The 14,733-nt window shown below is 42.9% G+C and overlaps 2 protein-coding genes across 3 annotated transcripts in view; one reads left to right on the top strand and one right to left on the bottom strand.

Annotated features, from left to right (window-relative positions):
• Positions 1-5,997, bottom strand: part of LOC120735174 (SLX4 interacting protein) — a 34,716-nt gene extending 28,719 nt beyond the window's left edge. The window contains exons 1-3 of one of the 2 annotated variants that reach the window (XM_040034353.1): positions 5,889-5,997; positions 4,769-4,879; positions 4,511-4,591 (exon numbers count right to left, since the gene is read on the bottom strand). In XM_040034353.1, the coding sequence (XP_039890287.1) occupies positions 4,511-4,543 (33 nt within the window). In that variant the 5' untranslated portion in view covers positions 4,544-4,591; positions 4,769-4,879; positions 5,889-5,997. The remainder of the gene's footprint in view (positions 1-4,510; positions 4,592-4,768; positions 4,880-5,888) is intronic. The other variant, XM_040034354.1, reaches the window with a different exon arrangement.
• On the top strand, positions 5,258-7,784 carry mkks (McKusick-Kaufman syndrome). The gene is made up of 4 exons (XM_040034352.1): positions 5,258-6,310; positions 6,514-6,695; positions 7,013-7,123; positions 7,222-7,784. Exons 1-4 carry the CDS (start codon positions 5,335-5,337, stop codon positions 7,648-7,650), a joined length of 1,698 nt encoding a protein of 565 aa, XP_039890286.1. The 5' UTR covers positions 5,258-5,334; the 3' UTR covers positions 7,651-7,784.
• Positions 7,785-14,733: the final 6,949 nt, after the last annotated feature.

Consider the following 14,733-nt stretch of genomic DNA (forward strand, 5'->3'; position numbering starts at 1 on the left):
CACACCTGAGTTTCCTTTTATTTGATGATAAAAAGAGACACAACCCAGGAGAGGAATTCCAGCAGCAAGAACAGACAAGAATATCTCCAGGTAACACTCGGCAAACAAAGTGTAGGCAGACACATCCCTGAGAAATTGGTAGATAGACAGAAATAGCAAGCTGAGAAGCATTTTGCCTCATTAGGAGATGTGATTTCTGTACTGCAATGTAGGCCAGTTTTGAGATGAAAGCGTTTTTTTTCCTCTTTTTTTTTTTTTATCCTTGTCACTTTCTCTTTTTGAAAATGGAAAGTGTCAAAAATGTTTCCAAGAAGAAAATGCAATCATTTTTGTTCAGAGCCACGATGTGTGGTCTGTTATGAGCTCATCTCCAGACCAACAATAACACTAAACAGCACATAAACCTCTGACATTAAACTGCTCTGTGATAACTCAGATCTTTTATTCCTTAAAAAAACACTTTGGTCTGTCTCAACTTACTACATTAGATGGGTAAAAAGTTGGTGGTGTATGCTCTTAATAGAAGGCAGATTGCAGGGCTCTGTAGCAATAATGTCCTGGCAGACACAGCATGCACTTGAGTGGATCAGCCTTTTAGCCCACAGGGCCTTTTCGGGAGGTCTGAGAAGTGGCAGGTCACTATATGGTCTAAGCCTATTTAAGAAGGAGCATACCAACACCTCCTGCAGTTCCACAGACCACGGAGGGAGCTGCTTTGAAAACATCCCAGTAGAAAGGACCATAAAACACCCCGAACAACCTACTGAACATGGCCCGATGAATCCAAGAACATAAAAATCATAATTTCTCAGATAAACCTTATTCTCTGTGCAAGATGGCAAACACAATCAACAACATCTGTGAAAACAGAAACCAGGAGATTTTTTTCTCTTTATTATTCTAAGAAGTTAATTCAGTCATTAAGAAAACATGGTGGCAGTGCTGTATGTCTTGTAAAAGAGAAGCCATAGGCAGAGCCTTGAATGCTATTGTTTGGTCTGATCCCTTCTAACATACTTGTTGCGGTTAGCTGGTTAAGCATGGTAGAGGCTGTGTGGATTTTCTCAGGCAGACTAACACAACAGTATCATTATGTGCCCAGTGGGAAGGAACCTTCCGTGAACCTCCAGGGTTTTTACTCTCCCACATCCAACCGAGGGGGGTGGTGGGGTAGCCTGTATGCAGGCATGCATATGAAACAAATAAAAGGGAATGAACGCAATATCTGGTCAGCTAGGCACACATGGCATTACGGAGGATGTGAGAGATCAGCGAAAATGTCTGCAGCCCCTCATCCAAAACTCTCAATAAATGAAACATCAACAAAAGAGAGACCAACAGCTTTCCCTGCACTTAACAAAAACATCTGATGTGCATTATTTCTGTCAGAGCAACAGACTGAGGATGAACAGCTCGGATTTTTCATAGAATGAGTTTCCTCTTCGCCGTATGGTTGTGCCCATTAACAAAAGGCTCTTGGGAAGGCATGAGATTTCCAAAAGGTGACCAGAAACTCCAACTTTTTCTAAAGAATGAACCACAACATGGTAACATGGTGTAACAGCAGCTGAAACATGCATCTGTAGTGCCCTCTTGTGGACAAATACAGTGCTACTTAGAGGGGGGAAAAAAGAAATAAAATCTTACATCAGAATTGGAATACAGCAAATGCTAGAAAAACAACCACATGCTGTATTGCTGGGTTGCATATTTTCCAGGGCTGCACGAGAGCTTTTCAAAGGTTTAGCACAGACCATAAAAACTCATGTCACTTGCTGGAAGTAGTTTGTGTAGCTGTTCTACTATTTGGACGTAGCACAAACACAGAGAGCTGTTTATCATGACGGCTAAAACGTTTGAAAAGAAAGCATATTCATCTCGTCGCTTGGTACCTTGTGTGCATCTTACGTCAGAAAAATGCATTTTGTGGTGAGTGAAAAACACAAAACAGCTTCTTAGAAGCAAAATATTTCCCAAATACATATGGCAAGTACTTGTTGACAAGATGCTGAAATAAGCTATAAACAGTTTTATAGCCCTGAGCAAAGTTTACTGGGAAAGCTCTCAGCAAATGCACTTCAATTAGAGTTACAGACCCAATTCCAAAATATCTGGGACACTGTATAAAATGTTAATAAAAGCAGAATTCAATGATCTGCAATCTTATAATTCCCCATTTTATTTACAAGGGAACATGGAAAACATACCAAATGTTTAAACTTGAGAAAATTGTAGTACTATTTCAAGAAAAAAACAAAGTCATTTTGAATTTGATGGCAGCAACATGTTTACTACTGCGTAGCATGTCCTCTTCTTTCAATAACGTAAATATCTGTAAACTGAGGAGGCCAGATGCTGAGCTTTTAGGAGAGGAACATTATCCCATTCTTATCTGATACAGGATTCTAGTTGCTCAAAAGTCTTGCATCTTCCTTTTTCTATTTTTCATTTTATATTCTGTCAAATCTTTCCAACTGGTGAAAGGTTTGGAATGCAGCCAGACCAGTTCAGCATTGAGACTCTTCTACTGTGAAGCCATGCTGTTGTAATAGATCCAGTACATGCTTTAGCATTGTATTGCTGAAATATGCAAGGCCTTCCCTGAAAAAGACATCATCTGGATGAGAGTGTATTCCAGATGTGTTAGCTGGCAAGCCCACATGCATTAATGCACCATCAGAGATGCAGGCTTTTAAAATGAGTGTTGATAAGAATTTCAAACTCTGTCTTTACCATACTATGTAAAGCACATTGAGGTACAACTGCTGTTGCGCAGCTGAACATGGGAGCACAATGTTCTTTAATTTAACAAATATATATTATCTCCTTATTTCAGCTGATCTCTTTATGCGCTCCCACAACTAACCATCTGCCTACATCTCACCATATCCTTAGCATCTTTCTCTTTCACACCAACCATCTTCATGTCTTCCTTCACATTCATTCATCTTCTCTGTATATCTATTTTCATCCTGCCTGGGGGCTCCATAGTAAACATCCTTTCCTCAACATATCCACTATACATCATCTGCACACACATGCACAGACTTGGCCCTCTGTGTCTCCAAACTACTCATCTCGAATTCTGTCCATCCTGATTAGTACCAATGTGAACTTCCTCAATTCTGCTACCTCCAGTTCCTCTTCCTGTCTTTTTGTCAGTGTCATCTCCAAACCATACATCATAGCAGGTCTTACAACCATCTTGTAAACTTTCCATTTCAGTCTTGCTGCTATCCCTTTCCCACAAATCACCTCTGACCTGCTCCACTCTACCTGCACTCTCTTCTTCACCTCTCTTCTGCATTGTGCGTTGCTTTGGATGGTTGTTCCCAGATATTTAAACTCATGCGCCTTCAGTACCTCTACTCCTTGCATCTTCACCCATCTCCCTCTTATTCACACACATGTATTCTTTCTTGGTTCTAATGAGTTTCATTCCTCTACTCTCCTGAACACACCATCTCTCCAGGCTCCACCTGCTCCCTACTCTTACTAAAGATCACAGTCATCTGTGAAAATGACAGTTCACTGAGACTCCTGCCAGATCTCATTTCAGCTGTCCATCACAACAGCAAAAAGGATGGGCTCACGGCAGAGCCTATCTGTCACTCATACTGCACACCTCACTATCATCTTGGTGTCCTCATATATGTTCTATACTACCCTCAAATACTTCTCTGCCACTTCTAACTTCCTCGTGCAATAACACAGTTCCTTCCTTGGCATCCTATCACATGCTTCCATCTCATATAGATATCTCTATGCCGCCAAAGGCAAGTCATTTGAACCAACTGCTTTTCCACTCTTCATCCTCTTGTAGCTTTTTCTTCAATGCAGTAATGCACCTGTAAGTTGGCAAACCAATTTACAGGTGCATTACTGCCACCTAGTGGACTGGAATGTGGACAGGAGACTAGCATCAATCATCTAATTCAAGATATTTAAATAGAAAATTGTTTATTTTCAGCAACAAATTCCTCAGTGTAAAACTGTAATTTTTGTCCTTCAATAAAGCCACTGATTCTCTTCTTTTTCACTCAAACTTAATGCAAAGGATTGGCACGTGTTCAACAGGTTTTGGTGGATTACATAAATGCAGAGACCTGTTCGGTGTTTGCCTGTTCTAGTGTATGGATTAGCCTATATGTCCTATTGTCAACAAAATAATCAACATTTCTTCCTTTGGGTTCCTACCCTGCATTCTCTTCAAGCCTACATTGTTGTGTAGATTTCTTCCTGTGTCTGCAGTATCCCAGTAATCAAAACAGTACTGCTCATACTGCTACAAATGTTCCGCAAATGAGTCTTACGATAATTTTAACTTCTTCACAGCCGCCCTCACTTCCTCTTTACTAATCATCTGTACTTCCTGATCTGTACTGTCCTCCATCCACACACCCTTCTCTACCTCGTTTTATTCATTCATCATCAACAAATATAATATACAGTATGTTAATTCAACACAGCACCACACGAGTTCGTGTACTGGGTATATCGTTTCACTTACCTTAATGACAAGTTTGATAGGAGCCATTCTCATGAATTCAGTTAGCTTCACTAGAGTAAGTGCACGGTGGGCAGCGATTAGCTGTATTTTTTGAAGACAACAGAGACAGATTTCTTTATTTGTTACGCTCGTACGACAAACGGCCACCGTCAACAATTACAAAAACATAACAAGTGTTATAATAAAATAAAATAATAACATATAAGTTCGTTAGACATAAAACATATAAGTATATTAAAGTTAACCAGGACTTCATACCGCCAATAGTTTTGAATGGTTCTTCAACAGCCGGGCGACCGGAGATGACGTCACCTTCAATTTGTAGTCCAATAACTGAGCGCATTGTGCGTGGGACGTTTCACTGTATGCCTTTTGCATAAAAAAAAATAATAATAATAGAGATAGACAACTACTCTTCTACATAAAGACTCGTAAATTCGCTTTTAGTTTGTTTATTCTATATGAAAAGCCGGTACTAGAGGCAAGCGACGGTTTCTCGAGTAGGACCGCAGCTTGGCCAAGCGCTGTGTTGCTACCATGGAAACGAGTTGTGTCTGTACAACGCCTTTGTCAATCTCTCAAACTACACACTGTCAAATTACATCTAAATATGTATGGCATCAAATGTTAGACCCTACAATAAGGTAGTGATGGTTTTGGTTGGATTTAATAAATTACTCTGCAACTGTTCCCCGTTCTTTTAAAACACAATTTGGTCAGGCAATGCTACGAGCATCACTATTCTACCATCGCTAACACTTATCACTGCCGATTTGCCGTATGTTGGTACTGTCTACCTTAACAATGTTAAATGTGCTTCGGTCATGTCTCGACTCAGCAAGAAATCTCCATCTGTTTGCACTGATATGCCACTGGACAACACTGATATTTGCAGCAAGCTTCACCTGCTGAAACAGATACTAACGTCTTGTTTCGGTCCCACAGGTAGACTGAAACAAGTTCACAACAACATTGGAGGATACGTCGTGACCACCTCTGCCTCCTCGGTTCTTCTTTCATCCGTTTCCTCCTCGCAGCCTTTTATCAATCTCATAAAAACCTCCATCCTCAACCACGTCTCTCGCTTCAGCGACTGCGGTTTGTTTGCAGCTATCTTATGCCTTTCTCTTATTGAACAAATCAAAAAGTCTGCTCTCAGGGAAAGCGTGGCTATCAGAGTGAACAACTACCTGCTCGCTCTGTGTACCAGCTACCTTCAACGAGAAGACTGTGGTTGTAGAGTGAAGCTCGACTTCTGCAGCACTCAGAACTTGATCACGTTAGCTCGCAGTGTTATCTCCAGCAAACCCGCATGTGTACTAACAGAGCCCGAGACGCTTCACATTAGCAAACTGGCTGTGCAGGCTTTTTTGCTCACCGTTCCCTGCAGCAGTCCAGGTATAGTCAGTTTTGGCAGAATAGTGACTGTTCCTGTAGAAGGTCATTCTGTGCTAAGCTCTGAAGTGCTTCCAGGTTTACTGGTGGAGATGCCTGATGGCCTGAGTGAGGAAGACAAACCTTTAAATCCCCTCAGTGTTGTGCTTTTCAGTGCGTCTCTTGCTGGGGACATTTCTGAACTAGGAGATGGAGTAATTGAGGCCCACCCGGATGTAGACACAGACTCACAGATCCTGGGTCAACTTCTAGAGCTTGGCAGACAGGTGATTAACAATGAAGTGAAGCTCTTCATGTGCCAGAAGGTCATCCACCCAGTTTTGCAGCAATATCTGAGGAGTCATGGTGTCATAGTGGTAGAGAGACTGGGAATTGCTCTTATGGAGCCACTTACTCAGCTGACAGGTAAGCCTAGATGCAGGCTGCAAAATCATGCCATACATACAAGCACCAGTTAAACACCAATGGCTTTATTTGTTTTTCAATTCAGCTCACTGCACTACTGTAATAATCTATCTACTGTCCGAGTGGAATATACTTGTGTTGTATTTATGGTGGGGGTTTTTTTGTTTGTTTGTTTTGTTCTTTTGCATACCTTTTACAAATAGGGGCTCAACCTGTGGCCACATTACATACCACAATCCCACCCAAGACCTACGGGAAGGTGAGGGATCTCTGTATAAAGCACTTTGGATCCAAGACAATGCTGCATTTATTCCCTCTTGGGGAGTCTGCGATCTGCACAATGATCCTCTGCCACAGGAACCAGACCATGTTAAATGAGCTGAAGGTAAGATAAAGTGGGTGTTAAAGCTGTACTGTTGGCTTCTGGAGTTAATGATGGATGGAGAGACATATTGCCTGAAACAACGTAGATTCCACTCATAAGACTCCCTATCGCTAAGATTTACAATTCCTGCTGTATGTTAGTTCAATAAATGAGAAGTCAGTAATGGATTTTCCCACAAAGTAAATGTTTTAGTGTTCGTCCATTGAGAGATCAAATTTCTTCAGAAAATATATGTTTTTAACACAGAGACATGGAATACCCATTATTGTCATGTAAATGTGACAAAGTGGTCACTTCCTGATGTGTTTGTGCTAAAGGTGGTGTGCCAGACGGCAGAACATGTACTGAGGCTCACTCTAAGGGAACCATTTGCCTTGGTTGGGGGTGGCTGTACTGAGACAAACTTGGCTGCTTATGTTAGACACAAGGTGAGATCCAGTATTTGGTCTTCACTTACCCCAGTTTTATTGATTTCACGTGTCTTTCACAATAACATGCCTTCATGATGCCATATTTTTTTTCTTAGAGCAAGAGTGAGGTACCAGAGACTGCATCGGTATTAATGTGCTCACAGACAGAGTACCTTCTTGGTGTGGAGCTATTCTGCTGTGCTCTGGAGTCTGCAGCTCGAGCGCTGGAGCACGATGGTGGGAGTTCTTTAATTGATCTGACTCATGCTCATCGCTGGATGCTCCCTGCAGATGCCATCAAAGAAACCATGGAGGAAAGTTTGGGCTTCTGTGGCTGCGGTCTGGTACAAAGTAGCCCAAGTAAGAAGTGGACTTATCTAAACACTAAATATTCAGATTTCTGTCCATCACCGGTGTTTAGAGACACTCGTGTGCAGCCACGTGTACTAGACTCCTTCACAGCTAAACTCAGCGCATTGCAAGTTGCTGTGGAAACTGCTAATCTTGCTCTGGATGTTAAATATATAATTCAAGATATGAATTAGCAGAACAGATTTTTTGTGTAGTGTGGAATTCTGGTTTGTGGGTTTAAAATGGGGACTGAATGCTGCCTTTTTGGTTTCAAATTAAAAAAAAAAAAGTTTAGACAATAGGGAGTCCTTTTGCATATCATTTAAAACCCATGCTGGCACTGGGGTACATTAGTACATGGGTAACTTATATCTGTGAAGGTAGCATTAATGTTTAACTACGCTGAAAACGCATCTGATGTGTATGGGGAAAAGAATCATGCTGGGCATTTATAGTAATTTGGACTGGGTAATGTGTTAGCAATAAAGAGATACCATGTTGTTGGATGGAAATGAAAATTATCAACTTGCAGAGGGCTGAATTCAAAGACAGCCCATAAATAAAAATGAAACATTGATACTTCAGGCTAGTCCATTTTGCAGAAATGTCATTAAAGCAACTCATAATACTAGTAAGTAGTTTGCGTGGCCCCCACATGCATGTCTGACAACGTCTGCATATGCCCTTAATGAGATGAGATGACGGATGGTGTCCTGGGGGGATCTCCTCGCTGATCTGGAGCAGGGCATCATTGAGCTCCTGTCATTAGAGGTGTTCCCAGAGGTGTTCTATTGGATTTAGGTCAGGCAAGTGTGGGTGCCAGTCAGCAACATCAGTTACTTTGTTCTCTAGGAACTCTGTCATAAAAACTCTGTCCAAAAACAACACATGCACAGAAAACACGGCGCACAAAGAACAGTTCAATAGTAAGTCAGGGGGCCGACCCGGAGGTCGCCGTCACAAAAGTTCATAAGTCAAACGGTCGGGCTCTCCAGAACCCCCAGCGGACGAGGCGGGTGGCGGTGTGGGAGCCACAGAGTGCTGGATGGATTCATCAGAGCTTCCAGCAGGAGCCGATGTAGAACCAGAGGGTATTGGGACCCCTGGCTGAATGTTAAGCTGACCAGAAGACTGAACTGCTACAGGGGACTGGGCTAATGGTTCAGGTGCGAGCTGGGCTAATGGTTCAGGTGCGAGCTGGGCTACTGGAGACACGGGGAGCTGAGCTACTAATGGTGGTGAAGTAGATGACTGCATGGGAGACAGAACTGAGGGCGTCTGCACTGGCACAGGGGACTGAACTAATGTCTGTAGTAACGGTGGTGGTGAGAGTGGAGTGGGTGGTGGAGTTGATGACTTCACAGGAGAATGAACTAGGGGTGACTGCACAGGAACCTGAGCTAGAGGTAGTAGTGACGGTTGGGGAGAAAGTGGAGCTGGTGGTTGAGTGGATGACTGTGCTAAGGGAGACTGCACTGGGGACAGCTGAGCTGCAGGAAACTGAACCGGGAACTGCAGTGACGGTTGTGGTGGAGGTGTAACGGGTGGAGGAGTAACGGGTGGAGGAGTGGCTGAATTGGCTGCGGGCCGGGCAGCTAACGGCTCAGCTACAGAGTGCATTAATGGCAGGGCTATAGGTTGAATGACTGACTGAGTAGCAGCCTGACTGGCTGAGTGTAGTGAAGTGCTACGGGGAACTGAACTGGTGGCGACGCAAGAGACTGAGCTCGGAACTGACTAGGCACATGAGCAATGGACTGAATGGGTAATTGAGCTATGGATTGCACAAGTGGCCGAACTAAAGGTTGAATTGAACAATGAATAGCAGACTGGCCTAAAGGCAATGTAGGAGGCTGGAGTGATAGCTGAGGTGAGAATGGAGCTTCAGTAGGCCGGGCAGCTAAGTGAGCTTCAGTAGGCCGGGCAGCTAAGTGAGCTTCACTTTGGGCTAGAGCAGTCTCGGGAAAAACAGTCTTGGAGGTATTTATTTCCTGCTCTGAGTAAGCCAAGAAACAGTCAATAGTCACAGGCTGAGTGGATTCTGTTGTCTCCAGGGGTCCAGATTCAGATGAAATTACAAACTCAGCTTCTGGGGAAGCCTTGGAGAGCGTAGCAGTCTCAGGAATTGCCATAGAATCTGTCCTTGTGGGCGCAAACCTAGAGCTCTTTCGCAGTGCTCGTTATTTTGTCTTCAGGCTCAACGGAAACACACAAACCCCCCGGGGACCTGAAAAATGCAGCTTTTGGAAAAACAGTCTCGGGATTAATAATCTCTGACTTAACAACCCCCTTGCGCTTTAATGGCCGCTGCTGCATTGCAGAGAGCTCCATCTGCTGCTGCAGCGCTGGTGGCTTCGGTGCTGAATACCGGGAGCGGGCGAGAATAGCTAACTCTCGGGCTTGCAGTACCTCCCGGGCCTCGCGCACCATGTTTATTGAGTCCATAAATCCTCTGAGTTGACCAAAGTGGGGGTTCCTCTCGAGGATGGCTTCAATGGCTTTGATTCCTACAGTCACAGCCCGAACATCATCAGTGTGGGAAATCCGCTCTACCAGACCTTGGATGCGGGCCAAATCAATTTCCCGGGCGGAGCCTGCTGAGTCCATGTCTGGTCGCGTCATTCTGTCATAAAATGCTGTGTGGCAGGCAGGAGATGAGGACTCAAAATGCAGGACTCACAGACTCGAGGGATGAACTCAAAACCACAGCTTTATTTGCTGGTCACAGAAAAACAAGCATACAAAGTAAACTAAACTCACAGGGAGATCCACACGGCATGAGGGGCGACGCGACACTGACTCTTCTTCTTCAGTCAAGTTTAACGGCAGCTTGCATCCAAAACTGTTGCTTTACTGCCATCTCCTGGCTGTTAACCGTCCGTCACTCCCGAATCCTCAGATCCTCTTGATGTATGGGCTCAAAATGTGGTCATAAATATTTTGTACTTGTAAATCGGTTTTGTACTTGTAAAAAAGATTTGTGCGTGGACTTAGCCCAAAAAAAAAAAAAAAAAAAAAAAAAAAACCCTGCAAGTTACAAGTACGAATTTTGACCCTATTTTTCTTCCTTTAAGCTGATTGGTCAATGTCATGATCCAAGCAGCCAGGAACACACAGGCACAAATGTAATCTTCAAAAAAATGGGTTTATTATACCCCCAAAAAGGACAAGATGATTACAAAAATTCAAAATAACAAAAAATAAAGTTTTTAAGAACCAAGTGGGCCCATAAAAGAGGTTAACTTAACAGCCCGCTACTCAAAAATCACTTAACAAAAACATAACTCAACAAACTGACCTGCCCAAATGAGAAACAGCTCCAGTTATATAGCAAATGAATAAACCATTATATACACCAAAGGTGAAAAATAAAGAGATAACAGATAACCATCATTCAAGAAGAACCCCATTCCCCCTGCATGATCACAATAGATGGTCCAGTCCACTTTATTGGCTTTTGCATTTAAACCAGCTCCACCCTCAGCCAAACCAGGAAGGACTGGAGCGGAGGTCAGGTAACTCAGAAAGAGTAGAAATATAATCAATATAACATACCTATATAAAATAACAAACAATGCAAAGCAAAGTCTATGCCACCATTTGGGCTATAGCTTAGTGCTGTCATGCATTACAGGTAAACTCAAAATATCAAATTAGTTAACTTATGATCACAGAAACTTTAGAGCATAACGTAAACATAAGACAAAAGACCAAATGAATATTACCTAAGTATCTCAGTTGTGTGGTTGCATGCATCCATCACAGTCAATGTCATGTCAATCACAAATTAAACAATCCAATCAGAGAACAGATGGGTTTGGCTGTCGGAGGGGCCCTTTTTTTAACTGCAGGTCCTTGAAGGGTAATCTCTATATAAATATCGGATAGCAGTTAGGTCCCCTTACTTTCAGCGGCTGTTGAAAGGATAAAGTTGTGGTATGTCAGTGGTTAGAAATACCATTATTACTTTAGGATTAGTTTAACACAAAGTCAGGGCTGACCCAGGACCATTGCTGTGAGTCACAGTGCGCAGCATAAAAGTCCTTTCACATCGGACGCAGGATGTGCTGCTAATGCTAATTGCTAACTAAAAGCAAAGGATCCAGAATTTGTTGCTGGCTGCTGGGCTCTGTGGGTTTTTGCAGCAGCTCTACCTGTACTAGATGCACCTGCTCCTTGTCGTTTTTATCTCTGACTTTATGTGAACTACAAGAGTTTGTGGGGTTTTTTTGCTAGTTCTTCAAATGTTCAATAAAAACATGTATGTGGAAGTCCCTGTATTAAACACGTAGTCCTGTGACACAAAAATCACCAAACTCGGACGACCACAGACTGTTTTCCTTCGTGGTGATGAAGGAAAACGCTGGGTTGGCATGTAAAAGGGCATTTATTAAAATCCTGAATCGATTTTTAATATAAATATTACTACATTTCAACCACCACCAAACAGTTAAAACAGTAAATGAGGAGGTACACCGATTCTGCACAAAGACGTAAACACACTGACGGATCAGAATCAGTGAGATGTCGCCTTTCTCACCAGACAGCACGGACACGGTCGGGGCTGAAAGCCGACAGTTCACTGATTCTGATCCGTTGTCGGGTCGTGATTCTGAAGCTGCAGGTTTTATTTCTCTTCAAACATTCATGCACAGCTCTCTCTCTCTCTCTCTCTCTCACACACACTCACACACACACACACACAGTATTTCAAGAACAGTTTCCCGTCTAAAAATCTGTTTTCTGCATTATTCGCTTGTTTGTTACGCATAAGACCTCCGTTGTTTGTCAGCCGCTGTTCTTTCCCATTTAAATACTTCCGAAAAGAAAACCTAATTTCTGCCGTTCAATAGGCTACTAAAATAATTTAAACTTTTTAACATTATGCAAAATTGCAAAACGCTTGTGTCTCTAATAAAACCTCTGTAATTTGCTCTGCTTCAATTCAGCAGCATCAGGTAATGTTCATTTGTTAATTAATGGTTTTCTTTCGGTTTTGATCTACTGCTGAATATTTTTATAAAATCGTTTTTCTGTTTTAGCCTCAGCTATGTTGACACAAAGGCATCTGCTGTGATGCTTACACATTAGATAAAGTCTCAAAAGTGTCAGCTTTCTTTTTATAGTTATAAAAATATGCAAATGTACTGATCTATGATCTGAATTATACTATTGACTGACTGTCTGAGGCTAACAGTTACACAATCATACCAAAACTCTGCCCTGATACTTTCCACTTTCTCTTTTGTATCACACATACTGAGACAATATTCGGGATAAATAACCATGAAAACCACCACTTTCCCTTCACCATGACTTAACTTATCAACCACTTGTTCAAATGTAAGTTCCCTTCCACCACTCAGTTCACCCCACATCACCCTCCTGTGACTTACATACTTCCCACAACTAAGGAGTACATGCTCAACCGGCTCCATATCAGTGCACCCATCACATAACCCAGTCGGATGTTTCCGCGACACTGACTCAGAGAAACACGGGGTTTAAATACATTGGGAAGTGACGAGGGGAATGAGACACAGAAGGAGAGCACAGCTGGGGGAAATCAGAACTGAGGAGACAAGGAAGCGTAACCTGAACACATTCACATAAGACACGGACCTTCAAAGTAAAACAGGAAGTAAGACACAGAGACGCGAACTTGACACGGTGGAGACAGCAACTAAGAAACACAGAGACGTAAACCATAAGGCAGAGGGCTCTAAGAACCGAAAGCCACAGAGGGAAACTCAAACATGCAGATACAGACTTACACAGAACAGAGGGGACACAGAGAAACATGAAGGACAAGGGATCAAAACTAGAAACCATAGAATAACTCACACAAGTACAATAATACAAAAAATCACAAAGAATTAACACGCTGGGTCAGGAGACCCAGTACCCTGACACTCTCCTTACTCTCACCACATGAGGCTGGGCATTGTTATCCATCAGGAGGAACCCAGGACTCACTGCACCAGCATAGGTTCTGACAGTGGGTCCATGGGGTTCATTCTGGTACCCAATGGCAGTCATGGTGTCGTTGGCTAGCCTGTAAAGGTCTGTGTGCCCCTCAGTGGATATGCCTCTCCAGACCATCACTCACCCACCCACCCACCCACATGTTAAAGGCAGCATTACATTCTCCACGGCTTCTCCAGACCCTTTCACATCTGTCATATGTGCTCAGGGTGAACCTGTTCTCATCTGTGAAAAGCACAGGTCACTAGTGGTGGACCTGTCAATTCTGGTTTTTAATGGCAAATGCTAATCTGCTCCACAGTGCCAGGCAGTGAGCACAGGGCCCACTAGAGGACGTCAGGCCCTTAGACCACCCTCATGAGTGTCCTGCTGGAGGTCATTTTGTAGCTCTGACAGTGCTCATCCTGTTCCTCCTTGCACAAAGGAGCAGATACCGGTCCTGCTGATGTGTTAAGGACCTTTTACATGCACAGCTGTCCAGCTCTCCCAGAGCCTGTCCCCTGGAATCTCCTCCGTGGTCTTGAGACTGTGATGGGAGACCCAGCAAACCTTCTGGTATCAGGTATTGCCTCGTGCTACCAGTAGTGACTTTGACTGTATGCCAAATGCAAAACAGAAAAGATGAGGAGGCGAAAATGTCAGTGTCCTCCACGTGTAAAACCATTCCTGTTTTGGGGCTCGTCTCATTGTTGCCCATCTAGTGCACCTGTCGTTAATATCATTAACATCAAAGAGGAAACTGATGAAGAAACTGATTAACAACCCCCTCTGCTACTGAACTGACCAGCTCAATATCCCAGAAGATTCACTGACTTGATGCTGTATTCTGATTTAAAAAAGTGTAACTTTAAAGTTTGGGGGTTTTTTTGGAGCCTTGTAGTTAGGTCCATTAGTTTTTGTAATGCTTCCTCTGTAAACCAACGAAGTAGATTTTAAATCAAATGTGACAGATGTGCATATATTCAGCTTTAATTCAAGAGGTTATATATATACTTATATAAATTTTTAATTATAAAGATTGTTTTTAAAACTTGGATAAAAATTCTTTGTAGCCAGTGTAGTCAATGGCTGCTTGAAGTCTAGAGCCTATGGACAAAGCCTTTCGAAAGTTGGGATAGTCTTTGAATTTGAACCGTGGCTCACAAACGGTGTTAGGCAACATCAATAGTCTGCCAGGCCTTCAGTGCAGCCAGTTCCTGCATGTTTGTGGGACTTTCTGCCTTGTCTTGTCTTCAGTAACTTGAAAAGCACGCTTTGTTGGGTTGAGATCAAGTCACTGACTTGCCCATTGA

This window comes from Simochromis diagramma, unplaced genomic scaffold (genome assembly GCF_900408965.1).
Source record: "Simochromis diagramma unplaced genomic scaffold, fSimDia1.1 OVJJ01000481.1, whole genome shotgun sequence".
NCBI classification, from domain to species: Eukaryota; Metazoa; Chordata; class Actinopteri; order Cichliformes; family Cichlidae; genus Simochromis; species Simochromis diagramma.

Excerpts from the sequence above, each read along its gene's own strand:
- mkks (XM_040034352.1), top strand. The coding sequence starts at position 5,335 with ATGTCTCGACTCAGCAAGAAATCTCCATCTGTTTGCACTGATATGCCA. Across the intron at positions 6,696-7,012 it reads CCATGTTAAATGAGCTGAAG|GTGGTGTGCCAGACGGCAGA; the intron begins GTAAGATAAAGT and ends TTTGTGCTAAAG. Across the intron at positions 7,124-7,221 it reads CTGCTTATGTTAGACACAAG|AGCAAGAGTGAGGTACCAGA; the intron begins GTGAGATCCAGT and ends TTTTTTTCTTAG.